The sequence below is a fragment of the Phyllostomus hastatus genome, unplaced genomic scaffold, assembly GCF_019186645.2.
Source record: "Phyllostomus hastatus isolate PE091 unplaced genomic scaffold, TTU_PhHast_1.1 phas_scaffold_216, whole genome shotgun sequence".
Taxonomy (NCBI): Eukaryota; Metazoa; Chordata; class Mammalia; order Chiroptera; family Phyllostomidae; genus Phyllostomus; species Phyllostomus hastatus.
In genome coordinates this window covers 13,301,338-13,320,786 of record NW_025334018.1, presented here as the reverse complement: position 1 = coordinate 13,320,786, position 19,449 = coordinate 13,301,338, and the positions used below count along the sequence as shown (strand labels likewise).

Here is a 19,449-nt window from a genome sequence, read left to right as displayed (position 1 = left end):
TTGTGGCATTTTGACCCCATCTGACAGGCAGGCTGTTCTAGAAAAAGCTTCTACATCTCAACTTCCATAAATTGTCTCCTCAGTGCACACAAACCTACCTAAGAGTGTCTCATTCAGCGTGAGAACAACCAGAAATCAGCCTATTGCCTCTTTGAGGGCAGATTTCAATGGTTGTAGTCACAAAACTAGTCAGAAATGGTCCTGAAGAAAATGTTTAAATGTGCTCTGAGGACTTCCTCTAGTTATTGGCAATCCTCCCTGTTTTGCAACATTAACTCCCTTTAGGAAATCATGGTTCTGAACACTACAGGCTTCATCCACGTTGCCGAGCCCCACGACACGAAAGGAAAAGTCACTGAGGTACGCTGCTTAGTGGCAACGTGAAGCCAATAAAGAATTTCGATCCTGATCCACATAATAAATTTAAATGAACCATAATTCTTCAACAGTATTTGTTGTGAATAGGATAGTATTTCTCAAATTACCCCCTTTAGCATTAAGAGAGAGTTTCTTGCTGCTCTAAGTAATGCAATGTTTAATTTGGCTATTTTAACACATAAAATATGGGGCAATTTTTTAAAGACCAAAATTTCAAGTTCACAATAGCTAAAATCATGTAAAACTACATACATGGTTTTTTTTTTTTTTAATTTTTATTTTAATCATTGTTCAAGTACAGTTTTCTCCCTTTGACTCTCATTCCAGCCCACCCACCCACCCCTCCCCACTTCCCTCCCATTACCACCCTCCCCCTAGTTTTTGTCCATGTGTCCTTTAAATTTGTTCCCGTAAACCCTTCCCATTCTCCCCTGAAATTCCCTCTTCTCTCCCCTCTGGTCACTGTCAGCCTGTCCTCTACTCCAGTGTCTTTGGTTATATTTTGCTTGTTTCTTTGTTTTGTTGATTAGGTTCCTGTTAAAGGTGAGATCATATGGTATTTGTCTTTCACTGCCTGGCTTATTTCACTTAGCATAATGCTTTCCAGCTCCATCCATGCTGTTGCAAAGGGTAGGAGCTCCTTCTTTCTTTCTGCTGCACAGAATTCCATTGTGTAAATGTACCATAGTTTTTTGATCCATTCATTTACTGATGGGCATCTAGGTTGCTTCCAGCACCTAGCTATTGTAAATTGTGCTGCTATGAACATCAGGGTGCAAAGGTTCTTTTGCATTGGTGTTTTAGTGTTCTTAGGATATAGTCCAAGCAGTAGAATTGCTGGGTCAAAAGGCAGATCCATTTTTAGTTTTCTGAGGAAGTTCCATACTGCTTTTCATAGTGGTTGTACCAGTCTGTTTTTTTTCTTAAAGATTTTATTTATTTTAGTTACAGGGAAAGGAAGCCAGCTCTCTGCCTTCCCAAGGGAAGGAAGGGATAAAAAGAGGGAGAGAAACATCAATGTTCGAGAGAAACATAGATTAGTTGCCTCTTGCACACCCTCTACTGGGGGCCTGGCTCTCAACCCAGGTATGTGCCCTGGCTGGGAATAGAACTGGCAACACTTAGGTTTGCAGGCCAGCACTCAATCCACTGAGCCACACCAGCGTGGGCAAACCATGTACATGTTTAAATGAAGACTAAAAGATGTAAAAAAGAATCAGTTGTGTAAGTATTGGGATTAAGAATGCTTTAAAAATTTCTTCTTTTAAAAAATTACTATATCTTTTTTAAATTAGAAAGAAAGACAAAAATCCATTAATTTGTTCAAAAAATTTACTGAGTATCCACTAAATGCTAAGCACTATGTAAGGGGCTGGGTATAGAACAGTAAACAAGACAGAATATGGTGAAAAATATGATTAACCAGTTAATAAAGCATCTCAGAAACTAAAGAAATGGACTTAATTACTGATCAAAATATTCCAAACTAACTTGCTTATTTTCAGAGTAGCAAGGCTTAATCTGAAAAGAAAAATGATTTTCTGTATTTTGGACAAAAAAGAGGTATATACAGTTTTATAATCTAAGAATGCCTTCACTTCCATCAAAAAACAGAACTTGACTAATGAATAAACAAGAAGATACCTAACAAAATGAAATTTAAATCTATTTTCCTCAGGCCCATATTTCAGAACAATCTCTTTCTTATTTTCTTGGGGAGGGAGAAAATGGAGACAGGTATATGAAAGAAAAACTTTCTTAGACTTTTACTGAAAATATAAGGATCTGAAAATAATGTCTTAGCGGAACTACAGTTCGTTTCCGAAGCAAATACTGAATCTTAAGTGTCTCATCGGCTCTATAGAAACATCATGAAATTACCAAACCTCAAAAACCCACTTAGCAAAAAGGCCATTTCCTGAGCAGACCACTCAAGCAAGGAAAAAAAAAAAAACCAGAAGGAGAAAACAAAGAATGTGTTTTGTTTTAAGCAATCTAAGCTAGTTCTTAATTTTTCACACTTCCTTCTGCAGGTACATGATGCCTTTTGGTGGAGATTCTGTTGACTCGCTTGCATTTCATGGGGAGATCAAGAACAGGGGAGAGGAAATGAGTCCTGCAGCAAAGATTATCAGGAACCTAAAAAATGTTTAAGAATTTACAATGAAACATTTAAACACATCTGGCCCAGGCCCTGAGCGAACTCTCCAATTCCACGCAGTAAAAGCCTCATGAACTCTCCATTGGAACCATCAGGAGTGAGTTCTAGTGGGAAGTGAAATTGTGAAAGAGCGGCTGAAGAGAAAGGAGCATCCCGCTGCTCCCTCGTGGGGCTCTGCTGTTTGTTCAGAAGGATGATGCCTGCAGAGGGCCCATTGCATCGTTGTCAGGCCCAGCAAGAGGGGAGTGTGCCAGTTTAGGGGGAAATAGCATCACAAAGGTCAGGAGTTAGATGACAAAAAACCTTGAACCAAAGAGAATGTCAGGGGAGATTATGAGGACGAGGTACACTCATCATTGGGTTTCTGGAAACATTCTCCTCTCTCTATGAGGAGGCGTGTTTTACCCTGGGGAAGCTGCTTCCCCTACATTCCAGAGTCAACTGATTTGACAGGGCCCATGTGTGCTGTCTGTGAAACACTCAGTGCTTCACAAGCATCCTCTCAGTCGGCAAGGCCTATTGGTCCTCCCTCCTGGACGTCTTTTAGATTCAACCCGCCTTTTCCACTCCCTGGTTCACCACCATTCCCCTTTCACATCCGGATCCCCGCAGCAACAAGCTCTGAGTTATCTTCCTCTCTACATATTTTCCACTCTAGTATCTACTGGTTACCAAGGCTGGGGGAAAGTTCTTAAAGCCACTTTACCCTGAAGGACCAAAGTACTTACTAGTACACAGTCTATGGGAACAAGCCCGAGTTGTCACAAGCCAATTCCTACCAAGGGTCCCCACCCAGCCTATCCAGCCACATCACCCACAGACCTTCTTCATTCTACTGCCCCTTCTTTTGCTGCTTCTCACCTTTCTCCCTAATTTTCGCCAAGATGGAAATAGAGCCGTAAATCCTTGTTACTCTTTTCTTCCAAAACGCTGTCCCCACCTCCACCTCAGCACACCCTTCTCTGAGCCTGAATCCTTTTGGTAGAAATCTTTATATTCAGCTATAGAGGTTTTTCTCAGTTTCTTCACATGTTCCTTGTCTCCCACCAGTTTATTTAAGAGTTTATTCGAAAAGATGGAGGCATAGGTGGATGCACCGTGCCTCCATGCACAACCAAGATTAGAACAACAACAATTTAGAGGCAGAGTAACACCCAGAACTGATAGAGAATTTATCTGAATGGAAGTTGGACAGCCAAGAAGTTGAAGTAGACCCGTTCATCCAGACCGGTAGGAGGGGCAGAAAGGAGCAGCCGGGCGTGGGTTGCAGAGAACAGGGAGAACCGGGAGCATAGGACAACTGGGAGTGCGTAAGGCATCTGGGGTGTGCAGGTGGACACTGAGTATGCAAGCAGCAGCTGGCAGACCCAGTGAGGCGGCGATTGTGGACGGGGGCAGAGTGCACAGCCCAGGATCCCAGGGAAGGGACTGAGGTCCCAGGAGAGCGGAGCTACAGCCATTGTTCCCTCGCGCCCCGGCCCCACCCCCACATACAACGTCACAATGTAGCGACTGGGGTGCCCAGCCCTGGTGAATACCTAAGGCTCTGCCCCTCACCATAACAGGAGTGGCCATACAAAAAGAAAGAGAGAGAGAGAGAGAGAGAGACATATCTCAAACAGAAAAACAGATCAATGCCCCAGGGCTCATCCTTTTGAGTGACCAAGAGATAGCCAATCTATCAGATGCACAGTTCCAAACACTGGTGATCAGGAAGCTCACAGAATTGGTTGATTTTGGGTGCAAATTACATGAAAAAAATGCAAGTTACCATAAGAGATGAAGGAAGATGCACGGAGAACCAATAGTGATGGAAAGGAAACTAGGACTCAAGTCAATGGAGTGGACCAGAAGGAAGAAAAAAACAACCAAACAGGAAAGAATGGAGAAATAAGAATTCAAAAAAACGAGGAGAAGCTTAGGAACCTCCAGGACATCTTTCAACGTTCCAACATCCAAATTATAGGGGTACCAGAAGGGGAAGAGGAAAAGCAACAGATTGAACATGTATTTGAACAAATAATAAAGGAGAACTTCCCCATTCTGGCAAAGGAAATAGACTTCCAGGAAATCCAGGAAGCTCAGAGAGCCCCAAAGAAGTTGGACCCAAGAAGAAACACACCAAGGCACATCATAATTACATTAGCCAAGGTAAAAATGAAGGAGAGAATCCTAGAAGCAGCAAGAGATAAGGGGACAGTAACCTACAAAGGAGTTCCCATCAGACTGTCAGTTGATTTCTCAAAAGAGACCTTACAGGCAAGAAGGGGCTGGAAAGAAATATTCCAAGTCATGAAAGACAAAGACCTATATCCCAGATTACTCTATCCAGCAAAGCTTTCATTTAGAATGGAAGGGCAGATAAAGTGTTTCTGAGATAAGGTCAAGTTAAAGGAGTTCATCATCACCAAGTCCTTATTTTATGAAATGTTAAAGGGACTTATCTAAGAAAAGAAGATAAAGAAAAAACATGTATAGTAAAAGGACAGCAAACTCACAATTATTAACAACCACACCTAAAGCAAAACCAAAAGAAACTAAGCAAACAACTAGAACAGGAACAGAATCACAGAAATGGAGATCACATGGAGGGTTAGCAACAGGGGAGTGGGAGGAGGAGAGAGGGGAAAAGGTACAGAGAATAAGTAGCATAGATTGTAGGTTGAAAATAGATAGGGGGACGGTAAGAATAGTATGGGAAATGTAGAAGCTAAAGAACTTATAAGTATGACACATGGACATAACTAAAGGGGGAGGGACATGGGTGGGAGAGGGTATACAGGGTGGAGGGGAGTGAAGGGGAGAAAATGGGATAACTGTAAGAGCATAATCAATAAAATATATTTTTTAAAAAGAGTTTATTCAAAAGAAAACACAAAAAATGCCCCCTGTAGTTTTAAGTTTATCGACAGCAGTGGTAGTTTCTTCTATGCACTCGTATAATGCCTAGGGCTTAAGGTGGCCGCGAGCACACCTGAAAGAAGCGTACTGCGATGACAGTGTGCTACAGAAAGAGGTTTGGTGAGGGGTCCTCGCTGATTTGGCCACTCGCTGCCTCAGTTACTCCAGGTCTCTTGCCTGACACAGTCTATGCTTGTCGCTGGCCAGGCGCTTGCGCTATGCCAGGAGCAGATGGGCCTTCCTGCAGGGAGGAGGCCCAGCAACCTGGCAAAGGGGCCTCCCTGAACGCGGCGGCTCGAGCAGCAGGGCTAGTCTTACGAAAGGAATGGGGTTGCTAATGAGACACACGGTCCAGCCCCGGAGGGCTGCTATGGCCAGAAAAAAAAATACGACCTCTTTTATTTCCATAAGAGACCTTCCTTTCTCCTTTTATAACTAGAATGGAAGAGACTTATAAAGCTCCTCTCATGAAGTTTTTTGCTCATGTTTTCACATCATCCACAGCAGGGACATCCCCTACCCACCTTCCAGTCTGCTTCTTGTCACTACAGCATTCTGAGATGCCTCAAGCTCTCCAGTTCACCTGCTGTGAACTTCGTAGCTTCCCATACACAACACAGGGATTCCAGGAATCACACTCTGCCTTTGCTTGCAGAAACACAATCCTCAGGAGGCAAAGGTCAGCTAATGACTTGCAATGAAAGCAATTTACTTTTTTTTTTTACTAGCCATTCAGGAGTCTTGGTGAGGTTCGGTTGGCATCTTGTTCCAAATATAATCAAACTTGAAGCCTCGTGTTTTGTTTAACGTTCATTTAGCTTCCATTCATTCATTCATTCATTCATTCTGACATCCACACACATGCAAGAGTATGGGGAGGAGGGGAGCTGCAGAAGTGTTGCCCAAATTATTTTCATTTGAGGATCCTCTAGTCTACCAGGGAAGATAAGTGCACAAATAACTATAATTTAAGGCAATCCGTGATAAGAAATGTGATACGAACCAAAGTTTAAGGTGCCAAAGATCAATTCTCGTTCAGGTTATCTGGGTAGCGTTCGTGGAGGAAGTGGCATTTGAGTTGGATCTTAAAGATACAGAGTGAGACAGAAAGCCGTAGAAACAAAGAGAACAGCAGGAGGAGGTTAGCTTAGTGACTGTCTCCATGTGACTGCAGCATTGGTTATGTAGAGGAGCCTTGATGGATAAGGCTAGAATGGGCCGTTGGGGCCAGGCCACAAGGGAAGCTTGAGTACCAGGCTGAAAAGTCGGGCTTTAGCCCTGGCTGGTATGGATCAGTCAACTGAGTGCCGGCCTGTGAACTAAAGGGTCGCAGGTTCGAATTCCAGTTACAGCACATGCCTGGGTTGCTGGCCAGGTCCCCAGTTAGTGGCATATGAGAGGCAACCACACACACTGATGTTTCTCTCCCTCCCTTCTCCTCTGTCTAAAAATATATAAATAAAATATATATGTATATTTTTAAAGTCGGGCTTTATTTGATGGGCAGTGGAAAACCACTTATGGAACTTTTTTTTTTACAGCTTCATTGACGTATTGCTGACATACACTAAACCATGCATTTTGAAGTGGATGGTTTAACAAGTTGTGGTATGTGCAGGCACCCACGGAACCATGGCCATAGTCAAGGTAATGAACACACCCCATGTCCTTCAGAAGTTCCACTGAAAGATTGTGAGAGAACAGCAATAAAAACAATGCTTCGGGAAAATATTTCTTGATTTCAAAAAAATAAAAAATAAATAAATGCTCCCTTCTGATAAAGTTTTGAAAGCCTCATAATCTCCTTCAGTGGTATGTATAGTACTTGGCCGGGGGGGGGTTGTTCTTTTTTGTTTTTAAAGATTTTATTTATTTATTTTTAGAAAAGGGGAAAAGGGAGAGAGAAAGAGAGGGAAGCATCAGTATGTGATTGTCTCTCATGCGCTCCTTAATGGGGACCTGGCCTGCAATCCAAGCATGTGCCCTGACTGAAAATCGAACCAGCGATCTTTTGGTTCACAGGCTGGCACTCAATCCACTGAGCTGCACCAGCCAGGGCATGTGCCATATTTTGCCATGTATAATGTACACCCACATTTTGGGCCCAAACTTACAAGAAAAAAATCTTTCATTTTAATTTTTTAATTCAATTTTTCAATTTATTTATACTTAGAAAGAAAACCAATTCTCATATTCTAGGGTCTTATTTTGAATACAGATATCATTATTACTTTCTAGAGTTACACTTTTAATGCATAAGCATAGATAAAAGAATTAAAACATTTATATAGATACAGAATTAGTACTACCCAGGTATAATGTGCATCCTTACTTTCCCTCAAAAACTTGGGCAAAAAAGTGTGCATTACACATGGCAAAATATGGTATATGAGGTCTGTCCAGAAGGTATCCAACCAGGTAATATGAAAAATAGAGACATTTATTGAAGAAGATACAAGATACAAGAAACACTGTACACAGGACAACGATGTCACAGTTCATTCAAGGTAGGCACCTTGGGACCTCACGCAGTTCTCCCAGTCACCATCAACTGCCATGTCATATTTTCCTGAACCTCATCAGTGATCTGAAATCTCTTCCCTTTCAGAGGTGATTTTAGTTTTGGGAAAAGACAGAAGTCTCAATGTGCCAAATCTGGGCTGTATTGGGCCTGAGTCACCTGGGTGATTTGATGTTTCACCAAAAACTCTGCACCAGACGTGAGGCGTGAGCGGGCATGTTGTTGTGATGAAGCTGCCAGTCACCAGTTGCCCACAGCTGCGGCCTTCTGATCACCCGAATAGTTTCCACAGAGGATTGTTCAAGCTTATTGCAAAATTTGGTGCAGATTCATTGCTCTATTCACTCACTTTGAATGTGATGACCACACAGTTCACATGCTCACTCATCAGCGTCTACTGCACCCACTGACTAGTACAGTGAAGCCATCATTGTTCACGCATGTGCATTCCAGTCCACTCTCCTCGGCTGCCAGGTTATACCGATGTTGTGCAAATTGTCCTCATTATATTAACAATGGTTGGATGTTTTTCTGGGCAGGCCTCATAATTTCAAAATGAGTTATACCCTATCTAAAAAAGAAGAAAACCACGGACAAAGGAACCACAGCCTTGGTCAATCTGTGGCAGACTGTGTAGAGGACAGACTGGAATTGGACATGCCTAGAACAGGAGAGTCAACTGAAAGCTTCACTAGGAGGCTTTACTGATAGCTCAGGCAGGTAGTGATAAACTGTTACAGGAAGAATCAGAGCAGCTCTGGCCGGTGTGGTTCAGTCGATTGAGCACTGGTCTGCCAACCACAGGGTCGCTGGCTTGATTCCCAGTCAGGGCACATGCCTAGGTTTTGGCCAGGTCCCCAGTAAGGGGTGTGCAAGAGGCAACCACACATGGATATTTCTCTCTCTCTCTTTTCCCTCTGTCTAAAACTAAAATAAATATTTTTTTAAGGAGTCAGAACAAAAAGGAAGGAAATATGTGACAAAGACTAGTTGGGTGAGTAGAATGGGAAAAAGGGAAAAATGACTGAGGTTCTGAGCTAGTTGGATGGAAATCAGAGACCCTGTGTACATATATGTATATGAAGAGATTATCTGTTCATAGTCTTACAAATAGTTTTGCAAGTTAGGCTAAATGTGCATTTACAGGTTTCGAATCTGCTCCACTCTCCCTGTAGTTCCTCCCGGGTTTACACCACTATCGCTCTCCTGGCCTCCCGGTACTCTCTCAGTCTCCCCCAGACCCTCTTTGCCTTCTGCGTGCTCCAACTGTCAGAAACCAAACACACAGAGGAGTCACGGTCATTCAGGAACTGCAGCGACAGGTAAAAGTGCTACCTGCTTCTACGGGAAGTGCTAGGAGAAGCCCGAGTCCTGGTTTATTCCCACAAGGTACTGACACTGACTTTCTAATGGAAAGTCACAAGCGTGTCATCAGAAAAACTACCTCAAAAAAACGTTACCTTTCAAACGGCCCGGCAGATCAATAAGCACACATTTCCCCTTTTTCAGAGAAAAAAGAGGAAGTGCACAGACCGCATTATAGAGCAGTGGGAAGATGAGGAAGGATGGGAATGTGGAAACCACAATCTCGTTGCGGCACAGGGGCTGAGAGCCCCCTCAGCTCCCCTGTCCCTCTGTGACAGGGGCTCGTGGAACAACAGGGGCCACAAGCTGAGGCGGAAAGTCTCAACGCCTTCCTCACACAAGCACCTCAGAGCTGGTAGCATTTCCCAGCGCCACAGACAGTCGTCTTCATTTCTAAATGTAACTTGAGGTTTCCACATTCCTCAACGTGATTTCTATACTTCACAATGAAATTACCACTTATGTGGAACACTGCAATTTTATTTTCTAATGAAATGATAGAGGAAATAAGATTCAATATGTAGCCATTGTGTTTACAATAAAATTTTTCAATTTTTTCAATATATACTCTGCATTTTGAGACATAGGCTTATATTGGGTTGGCCAAAATATTCACTGAGCTTTTTCCATAAGATGGCTCTGGTAGTGCTTAGTTGTATTTAACTTCATTCCAAACAATTTTATTTGGATTGTACTGTGACAGCTGTCATATCAGCATGCATTTAAAAAAACTTATTAAAATTGGTGAATTTTTGTGCAGCTATTTTAATACTGAAAGTAGAAGATATGCAACATTTTTGGCATATTATGCTTTATTATTTCCAGAAAGGTGAAAATGCAACAGAAATGCAAAAAAAGATTTGTGCAGTATATGGAGAAGGTGCTGTGACTGATGAAGCGTGTAAAAGTGGTTTGTGAAGTTTTTTGGTACTATTGACATTTTGACCAAATAATTCTTTGCTGTGGGGCTGTCTTATGCATTGGAAGTAGTTTAGTAGCAGCCCTGGCCTCTACCCATCAGAAGCCTAGAGCAGGAGATGGCCAACAGACTCAAAATACCCAAATCAATCAAATTATTGGTGAAAAATGAAAAATACATCTTTCATTGTATGGAAAAAATGTAACGGACTTTTTGGTCAACCCAATATATCATTCAATTGAGATTGCACTTGCTGAGAACTAGTTCGAATGTATAGACAGGATTTTATTTCATGAACAGAAAAGCGTTAGTCAAAGTGAAAACAGTGACATTGCCTAAGAGGTCAAATACCACAAAACTAACCATTTTGAGTTTATAGTAATGTTCGGGACAAAGAAATACATCAAGTATCTTCAATTGGTAGAAAGAAAGGTAATTTCGACTAAATAGAAATATGAAATCTCATTTCTGGCTTGCTAACCTATTGCAATTTACCCAGTAAAAGAGGAAAGAGCCTAACTTGAAAAAGTCAAAACTTCTAGTTAAGATGGCATTGCAGGCAGACATGGCACAAGCACATCAAAATTACAACTGAAATATAGAACCACCATCACCCAGGAGCATCAGAAATCGAGGTGAATGGAAGTCTGACAATTACGGAATTGAAGAAGCCACACCCATCCAGACTGGTAGAAGGGGTGCGGAAGCAGAGAGGGCTGGCCCCACACCCATGTGGAAAAAAATTTGGGAGGGATATTTCAGGAGCAAGGAGTCCCAGCCCCACAATGAGTCCCCCAGCCCAGGGTTCCAGTGCCAGGAAGATAAGTCCCCACAACTTCTGGCTGCGAAAACCATGGGGATGGAGTTGGTGGAGGAGGTTGCTGGAGCGTCAAGCAGTTCCTCTTAAAGAACCCACACACGGACTCACCTACTCAGACTAACTCCCTCTGAGCTCCAGCCCTGGGGTGGCAGCTAGGGCACCAGTGGTGTACAGGGAGAGACTGAAGTGTCTGGCATTGGGCGAGCAGGGGCCATAGCCCCTTGGCTAAACCTTCCCCCAACAGGGCAGGTAGGCTGGTGCTACATCTGAGACTCCATTGAACTGGCTAACACTGTGTGACCCACCTTGGAGATCCACAGAGGCTGTACCTCACCCAAGTTACAGGCCCACCCAAGCTGCTTTTCTGTAAGAATGGCTGGTCTTGGCTCCTAAATCCTACCAAACAGGCAACAGCCGGCTTTAGTAAACCCTAGCAGCAGCCAGATTAGAGTCACAGCTTGGATTCGCCTGGGAATCTCCAAGCCCAGCACAAATAGCAGCCATCTCAGACTACTTTATAGTTCAGCAATGTGGGCCCCAGGAAAAACACAGGTGGAAGCTGACCTTGGCCTGTACCACCTGGGAAACCCCAGGACCACTTTCTCTTGGGAAACCCCAAGAAGTGGACAACTACTGACCACACTGGAGCACCACTACCCTGCCCCTGCACAGCTGATCCTCCACAGAGGGCAGTGGTCAGTGGTCACAGCTAGTCCTTGCAAGCGACTAGCCTGGGTAAATCCCTCCCCTTGACCTGCCAATGGCAACCAAAGCTCAACTAAAAGAGGAGGGTGTACTCAGCCCACATGAAGGGCACACCTCAAGTACACAGCTTGGGTGATAGGGGAGGCTGTGCCACTGGACCCTATAGGACACCTATTACATTGGGCCGCACAATCAAGACATGGAAGCAAAGCAGCTCTACTACACAGAAGCAAACACAGGGAGGCTGCCAAAACAAGGAGACGAAGAAACATGGCCCAAATGAAAGAACAGACCAAAACTCCAGTAAAACAGCTAACGAAAATGGAGATAAGCGATCAGAGGCAGAGTTTAAAACACTGTTTATAAGGATGCTCAAGGAACTTAGTGAGGACCTCAGCAGCATAAAAAAGACCCGGTCAGAAATGAAGGATACACTCATTGAAATAAAGAATGATGTGCAGGGAAACAACAGTAGAGTGGATGAAGCCAAGAACCAAACCAGTGATTTAGAACATAAGGAAGCAAAAAGCAACCGTGCAGAAAAACAAGAGGAAAAAAGAATCCATAAAAATGAGGATAGTAAAAACAGCCTCTGGGACAACTTCAAGAGGCCCAATATTTGTATATAGGGGTGCCAGAAGGAGAGGAGAAAGAGCAAGAAATTGGAAATCTATCTGAAAAAATAGTGACAGAAAACTCCCCTAATTTGGTGAAGGCAATAAACATGCAAGTCCAGGAAGCACAGATAGTCCCAATTATGATGGATACAAAGAGGCCCACCCCAAGACACATCATAATTAAAAGGCCAAAGGTTAAAGATAAAGAAAGACTCTTAAAAGCAAGAGAAGTTAGTACCAGAAGGTTGCCAGATGGAAGGGGAAGGGGGAGGATGGGTGAAGAGGTGAGAGGATTAAGAAGTACAAATAGGTTGTTACAGAATAGCCCTGGTATGTAAAGTACAGTATAGGAAATGGAGTAGGCAAAGAATTTATACACGTGACCCATGGACCGGAACAATGATGGAGGTATTGCCTGAGGGAGGAGCGGGCACTGGGTGGAGGTGGGCAAAGGGGGAAAAAAATCAGGACAACTACAGTAGCATAACCGGTAAAATGTAATTTAAAAAAGAAAGGTCAAAATAATTAGCAGCACCATGTCTTTATTTTTACGCATTTAGGGGAGCCAGGTAGCTGGCTGGCTGAAGGGAAGGGATGTGGTTAGCTCTGTAAACTTTAGCCTAAGACACTAACACCTTTTTAAAATAGAACAATGTTTTCCTTCCTGAGTGGAGGTAAGTAATCTAGTTTGGGGTTTTGGATGGCGTGTCTACTTGATCACTGCTTACTAATCTATGAGATTATCAAAAACTACTATGAGATACACAGACCATACAAACCATATGCCTTCCTTCCCATTACCTCCAATCACTCATGGTAGAGCCTGGGGGACGAACACCCTGGGGGACAAGCCAGGAGTCACAGACTGTGCAAACCCCCTTGGACTAAATTCTGAAAAAAAGTGTTATCTTGTCCACAATTGTGTTTGCCAGGAATCATCAGAATTGCAACAGGGTTTAATTAACTCATGGAGAAATGTTCATTAACACCCCTTTGCACACCCTTCCAACCTTTAGAGAAGGGGTGTGCAAACTTAAATGGCCAGAGAGTAAGTATTTTAAGCTTTAAGGGGCCATAGGGTGTCTGCTATACCTACTCGACTCTGCACAGCAGTCCCCAAACACTCACATGCACACAAGGGAGTGTAGCTGCATTCTAATAAAACTTTATTTACACACACACACAAAAAAGGAGCTGGCGCATTGGCCTGTGGGCTACAACTTGCCAACCCCTGCTGTAAAGCGATGGTTCTCAAACACCAGCTATACATCGGAATCACCCGTGGAACTTGTTGGAAAGGTAGGAGCCTACACCCCAGCCCACTGCTACAGCATCAGAATCTCTAGGGATGGGACCTGGACATCAGCAATTTATAAGGTCCACAGGTGACATGTGGGCCATGCTTTGAAAGTCGCTGTGGTATGTGAGATGGCCCTACTGTCCTAGATGTGGCCCAGCACTTCCTGCACTCTGTGGCAGTAAAAAGACAGTTGTTTTGTCTTTCTCTGACCTTTCTAATGGAAGAGCACATGAACGAACTGCTATTTTTCTTACTTCCAACCTTGAGAAAGCATAAAATAATTCTGCTCAGGGGAAATTAACATGAAATTTAGGTTATGAATTTAAAAGAAAATCTTCAACTTAAAGTAACAAGATTTCCCCACCAAAAACCTCCCAGAAATCCTTTTGACTACAAAATTAATAGAAAAGATTCTTAACCAAAGACAGGGCAAAATCTGAAGGAATAGTTGACCGTGTGCTCTCTCTTCCCCAGAATGACTCCAGCAAAAGCCTGCCCGGGTTGCCTGGAATTCCACTATTAACAAGTCATTGCTTCGTGTCTAGAGGTCTTTGCTTCAACAGAACCTCATTAGCACTCACATAAAAACAGAAAGTGTAAAATCTCTGTGGGCCTCTGGAAGCTGCTCCCAACTTTATCAATAGAAAAATAAAGTATACAGCCAAGTTCAGTAAGTGTTTGTTTTGTTTTTTATTTGGTTGTTCATCCGTTTTAATTGCCAGAAATCGATCACCTGATCAGTCAAAGAGAGAGATGTTCAGGTTGGGAAACAGTTCCGCCTCCTCTTCAGCTCTCCACATTTTCCTGGGAAGGACAAGGAGTACGCAGCAGTCAAAGAGGCAGTCATTGGGAACTTCCTAAGGAAACCAGAGATGACCTACAGGTACCCACAGGGAACGCAGCTCCCACTAGGGCTTCTGCTGACCGTGGCAATGAAGGGAAGTGCTCTATGAGAGCAGAGGCTCCGATGATGACTAAGACATGGGCTTAGAGCACCTGCTGTAGTTCTCACCCCAGCAGGCAACACTAGTTGTTTTTTGTTAGATAGCAAATACTAAGATGACTCTGAACTGCCTCAACACACCCCCGAAGATGTTAGGCAAAGAAGACCCAGGAATTCACCAGGGGACAGGGTGAAGCCAGGCTGAGACTAGAACTCAACCACAATACCCTTTACAGATGTGTAGGGCTTGGAAATTTGCTTTATACACTTAGCAGTCAGTATGTCACATGGCATGACTCTGGAGTCCAATGTCCACAGGCTGAGCTTCTGCGAGCTCATGGCAAAAACCATCCTGGCATTTTTAGCAAAGTAGGGAGGCATGTTTTCCTGCTCGGCTTCCAACTTACAGGAAGAATCATAAATTGGAGTCCCAGGTATCAGTCCCAGGCATCAGTAGCAAATGCCTAGCAAAGCCAGGGGCCCCGACATACTTACCCAACCTCCCTGGCCCTGGATGAACTTCCGGACGGCGCCATTCCCATTGATCATATTTGTTATGGGGCTCACCACCTGTCTTGCCATTTCAGGAGCCACGTGGGCCACACGTTCAAGGAGTTTCACTGACACTGCCAAAAACGCTATCACATAATCTAAGGTAGAATCCTGAGCACGCCAGGTATTGACGAGAGTGTCTACTGTGTTCTGAAGAACAGCTCCTACCTGGGGAGAGACATGGGACAGGACCAATGCAATATCACAAGAAAGTGCAGGAGGCTGCAAGTACAGGAACCCAGGAAAGCAAGTGTTTCCCAGAGAGTGGCCAGTGTACCACTGGTCGTAGCTAGGTCATCTTAGGGAGTAAATGGATTGGCTTTTCTCATTTTAGTTTTATATTGACTGTAATAGCTTTCTGAAAAGCCAGAAGCAGACCCATGATTTCAGATAGCATTGCCTCAGATGCACCAAATGATTGAAAAAGAAACAAAATGATTCAAGAGAAAATTATGAAGTACATGATAATACAACTGATAAAACTGTGCGGGTATTGCTTGAATGACTGAAGTCTGGGAATCTCTAAAGTAAATATATATATCTATATATATAGATTTGCTTTTCCTTTGTCCTTCCCAAAAAATCTGGTTAAAAGCCATTAGGTAGGGCCAAGCAAGATCTTATTGCACTGTAGCGTAGGGGCGACCCACGGCAGTCAGAGCAGGCTGCCAGAGCCCAAACAAGCTGAGAAGGGCATCCATGTAAGAGTACCTAAATCTTCATACCCAAATATGGTTTCCCATAAAAAGAAACCAGACCTCCCTAGAGGATGGCTGACTTCCGGATTGGGACTGCAAAAGACAGGTCTCCTGTTAGTAATTAAGGAAGGACTCGGAGAATGACAGGGACATGCTGAAAAGGCACAGTTCAGACTGAAAGAACTCCCACTGGCCAGAGCCGGGGCAATGTGAGCATTCAAATAAATAATGATAGTAGCCCTGGCTGGTGTGGCTCAGTGAATTGAGTACTGGCCTGAGAATCAAAGGTTGTCTGTTCGATTCCCAGTCAGGGCACATGCCCCGGTTGCAGGCCAAAGTCCCCAGTAGGGGTGTGTGAGAGGCAACCTCACATTGATGATTCTCTCCCTCTCTTTCTCCTTCCCTTCCCCTCTGCCTAAAAATAAAAAAAGTCTTTAAAAAAATAATGATAGTAACACATTATAACCCACTGAATGAGGTAGGAATTCATGAGTTGATGTATAAAATAAATGAACAGACTGAAATTGTGATGGGCTGTGGGATATTTACATGGTTTCAAAGTCCCTCCCTACTAAACTCGTAATTACAAAAGTGAAAAGAGCAGGTTGACAGCGGAGAACGCTCGCAGACTCCGTTTTCAGTGACTGAAGTCACCACCAGGGATGGGACAAACTGAAACGAGTGCCGCTCGATGGCACGAGAGCGACGCAACACTTCTGTGATTCTCCTACCAGAGCTGTGTCTCCCGAATCTGCTTACGAGAAAATGCCACACACACCCACATTAAGGGGAATTCTACAAAATAACTGAATCATATAACCTTCAAGCATCGTGGCCATGAAAATCAATGAAAGACTAAGAGATTACTCCAGATTAAAGGAGACTCAAAGGGCATAACTTAACTGCAATATCTGATTCTGGCCTGTATCTTTTTGTTGTAAATGACTTCATTGGAACAATTGGCAAAAGTGAGTGGGATCTTAGGATGGGATGAAAATGTATCCTTGATAATTAATTTCCTGGTGCTGATGGTTAGATTGTGGTTACATAACAGAATGTCCTTGCTTCAAGGAAATATAACAGGATTATGGGGGTGATGAAATATCATGTTTGCTACTTAGTATCAAATGATTCGAGCGGGAAATTCTTTGTACAATATACACAGCTTTTCTGTGAGTTTGAAGAAACATTTCTAATTAAAAAAATGAAAAGTAGATTCAGCTCTCAGCTACCTAGGAAAAGCATCCGTGCAAGCAGTCAGGTGTTACAGAGCTAGTCCTGCCAGAGTGTCGAGGAGGCACACCGCCCAAGCTGTATTAAGCAGGAAGAGTAAAGCATAATGGTTCTGGGATCAGTCTGGGTCCAGGCCCTAATGTCCATACTTACTGTGTGGGGGTGTAAAGTACAGTAAAGGAAATATGGTCAATAACATTGTAATAACTATGTATAGCACCAGGTGGGTACTGGAAATTCCAGGGGGGTGGTGAGGAGAGGGGGAACATTTTGGAAAATATATGATTTTCTAACCACTATGCTATATACCTGAAACTATTACAAAATAATACTGAGTGTAAACTGTAATGGAAAAATAAATTTAAAAAATAAATAAAAGGAAAAAGAAAAAAAACCCCGCGTAACCTAATTACTCATTTCCCTAGTTCTCAGTTTTCTTCCCTCTTAAATGTATATCAAGTCAGGAAATACTTATCGAGAGTCTATTATGCATTAGGCACTGTTCCAGGTTGGGTGGCCACAGCAGTGAGCAAAACGGGCTAGACGTTGGCTCTCACAGCGTTATCTGTAGACAGGGAGAGGCTGTGCTGCAGGTGACAGTTTCTCTAGTACCTCACAGAGTAGGGCAGGGATCAAATCAGAAAACAACTGTAAAGCTTGGGAACATCCCTTAGTAAGTGAAAAATTTCTACTAACTACCATTATTGATTCTAATGAGTAATGTCTTCTAGAACATTGTCTGTGGTCTTTATAGCCAATACAGAGTCCCAGTGCTATCATTAGTAACCAGCATTCTGTTGAAGGGCCAGGTGTGCCCTAGTGGGCTCCTGTACCTCATCCCTCATTGCATCGAACTTGCCAACTGTCTATGCTTCCTGTACACAATGTCACTGCTGAACCTTGGGTGGGGGGAGATGCCCACGTCCAGGAGAATAGGTACTGAAACAGGTGCATAAAAGAATAAAGTGCTATAAATATGTTCTGTGCCACCAAGCACAGCTTGGACAAAAAACAAATAAAGCAAGCCCTGGCTGGCATAGCTCAGTGGATTGAGCGCGGGCTGTGAACCAAACCAAAGTGTCGCAGGTTCAATTCCCAGCCAGGGTACATGCCTGGGTTGCAGGCCACAGCCCCTAGCAACCGCACATTGATGTTTCTCTTTCTCTCTCTCTATCTCCCTCCCTTCCCTCTCTAAAAATAAATAAATAAAATCTTAAAAAAAAAACAAAAAACAAATAAAGCAATGTGAACGGTGTCCAGCCTACGCCAAAAGCTTTCCACCTCAACGCCACTAAGGTCTTGCTGAAGCCCTAAGGAAGTGGCAACTGGAGAACTCCTGCCACGTCTCCTTGAGTAAAAGTCAGTCTCCAAAACTTTCACAGAACATTTCAGGCCACCCCCCTATAGGAGTAGTAAGAAAAGGGTATCTGAAATAGACAGACAAGAAAAGCAGTAAATAGAAAGTAGCAGAAACCTGACCTGTCCCTGAATGGTTGCTTTGATGATGCTTTCGGCAGGTTCTTCCAGTTCTTTGTTGAGCTGGTCCCCCAACATCCGAAGGCGACCGGCAATGATGGCCACGTCAAAGGAGCAAGCCTCTCCTAAAACAGAGAGAACACAGTCCCGATTGTCACAAAGTTTGAAGGGAAGGCAAGTCCCAGGAATCTGGGCATTGGAGCAAGTTCTGCAGGCACGTAAACACTCTTGGCATCCCTCCCCGCCGAGAACATCTTCAATGTCCTGTCAAAGCCAACAGTCAGAAAGTCTCCCTTCGTGGAGAACCTCTTTCCCTTCCATAAAGACTCCAGGCATTGCTGAACGCTTCCTGGGTTTCCCTTTAGAAACTTCAATGGAAATTAGAGACCATACTCAGATTCTCCTGTCAACCAGCAATCGCTGCCTCGGCCGGCAGCCTTACCTGAATCCACTTCATCCGCACCACACAGGTTCCGGGTGGCAGTAGCCTGCGATGGTATGCCTAAGAAGTCTTCGAGGAGAAAGTTCACAATGCATTCCGTTTGCTCCTCAAAAGTCTGGGGGGTCTTCATTTTAGACATTTGCTGCCAAGTTTTGCTTTCCCGCCAAACTAGCAATTTGGAACTCAGCAGGAAGTCAGAAACGCTGTAAACCAGCACAGACGTCAGTGTCCCTGATGGGACATAAAATCCTAGAGCCCTCCCAGCCACCTTCCTTCAAAAACAGCTGCTCAGATACGTGGGGCTGCTCCAGAGGGCACACTGACACAGAACTGGGAACTTGGCTGAAGACTTTCAGTTCCTCGTCTCAAAACCACACCCTAGCCAGCATCTAAGATTAATGAATAACTTTTATAGATA

General features: G+C 43.6%; 1 protein-coding gene across 1 annotated transcript; it reads right to left on the bottom strand.

The window, feature by feature from the left end:
* Nucleotides 1-14,353: 14,353 nt before the first annotated feature.
* Nucleotides 14,354-19,371, bottom strand: BCL2L15 (BCL2 like 15). Its single transcript, XM_045816846.1, has 4 exons — nucleotides 19,032-19,371; nucleotides 18,593-18,714; nucleotides 15,126-15,350; nucleotides 14,354-14,491 (listed from the first exon to the last, which is right to left on the bottom strand). Exons 1-4 carry the CDS (start codon nucleotides 19,168-19,170, stop codon nucleotides 14,474-14,476), a joined length of 504 nt encoding a protein of 167 aa, XP_045672802.1. The 5' UTR covers nucleotides 19,171-19,371; the 3' UTR covers nucleotides 14,354-14,473.
* Nucleotides 19,372-19,449: the final 78 nt, after the last annotated feature.

Excerpts from the sequence above, each read along its gene's own strand:
- BCL2L15 (XM_045816846.1), bottom strand. The coding sequence starts at position 19,170 with ATGTCTAAAATGAAGACCCCCCAGACTTTTGAGGAGCAAACGGAATGC. Across the intron at positions 18,715-19,031 it reads TGCGGATGAAGTGGATTCAG|GAGAGGCTTGCTCCTTTGAC; the intron begins GTAAGGCTGCCG and ends TCTCTGTTTTAG. Across the intron at positions 15,351-18,592 it reads AAGCAACCATTCAGGGACAG|GTAGGAGCTGTTCTTCAGAA; the intron begins GTCAGGTTTCTG and ends GTCTCTCCCCAG.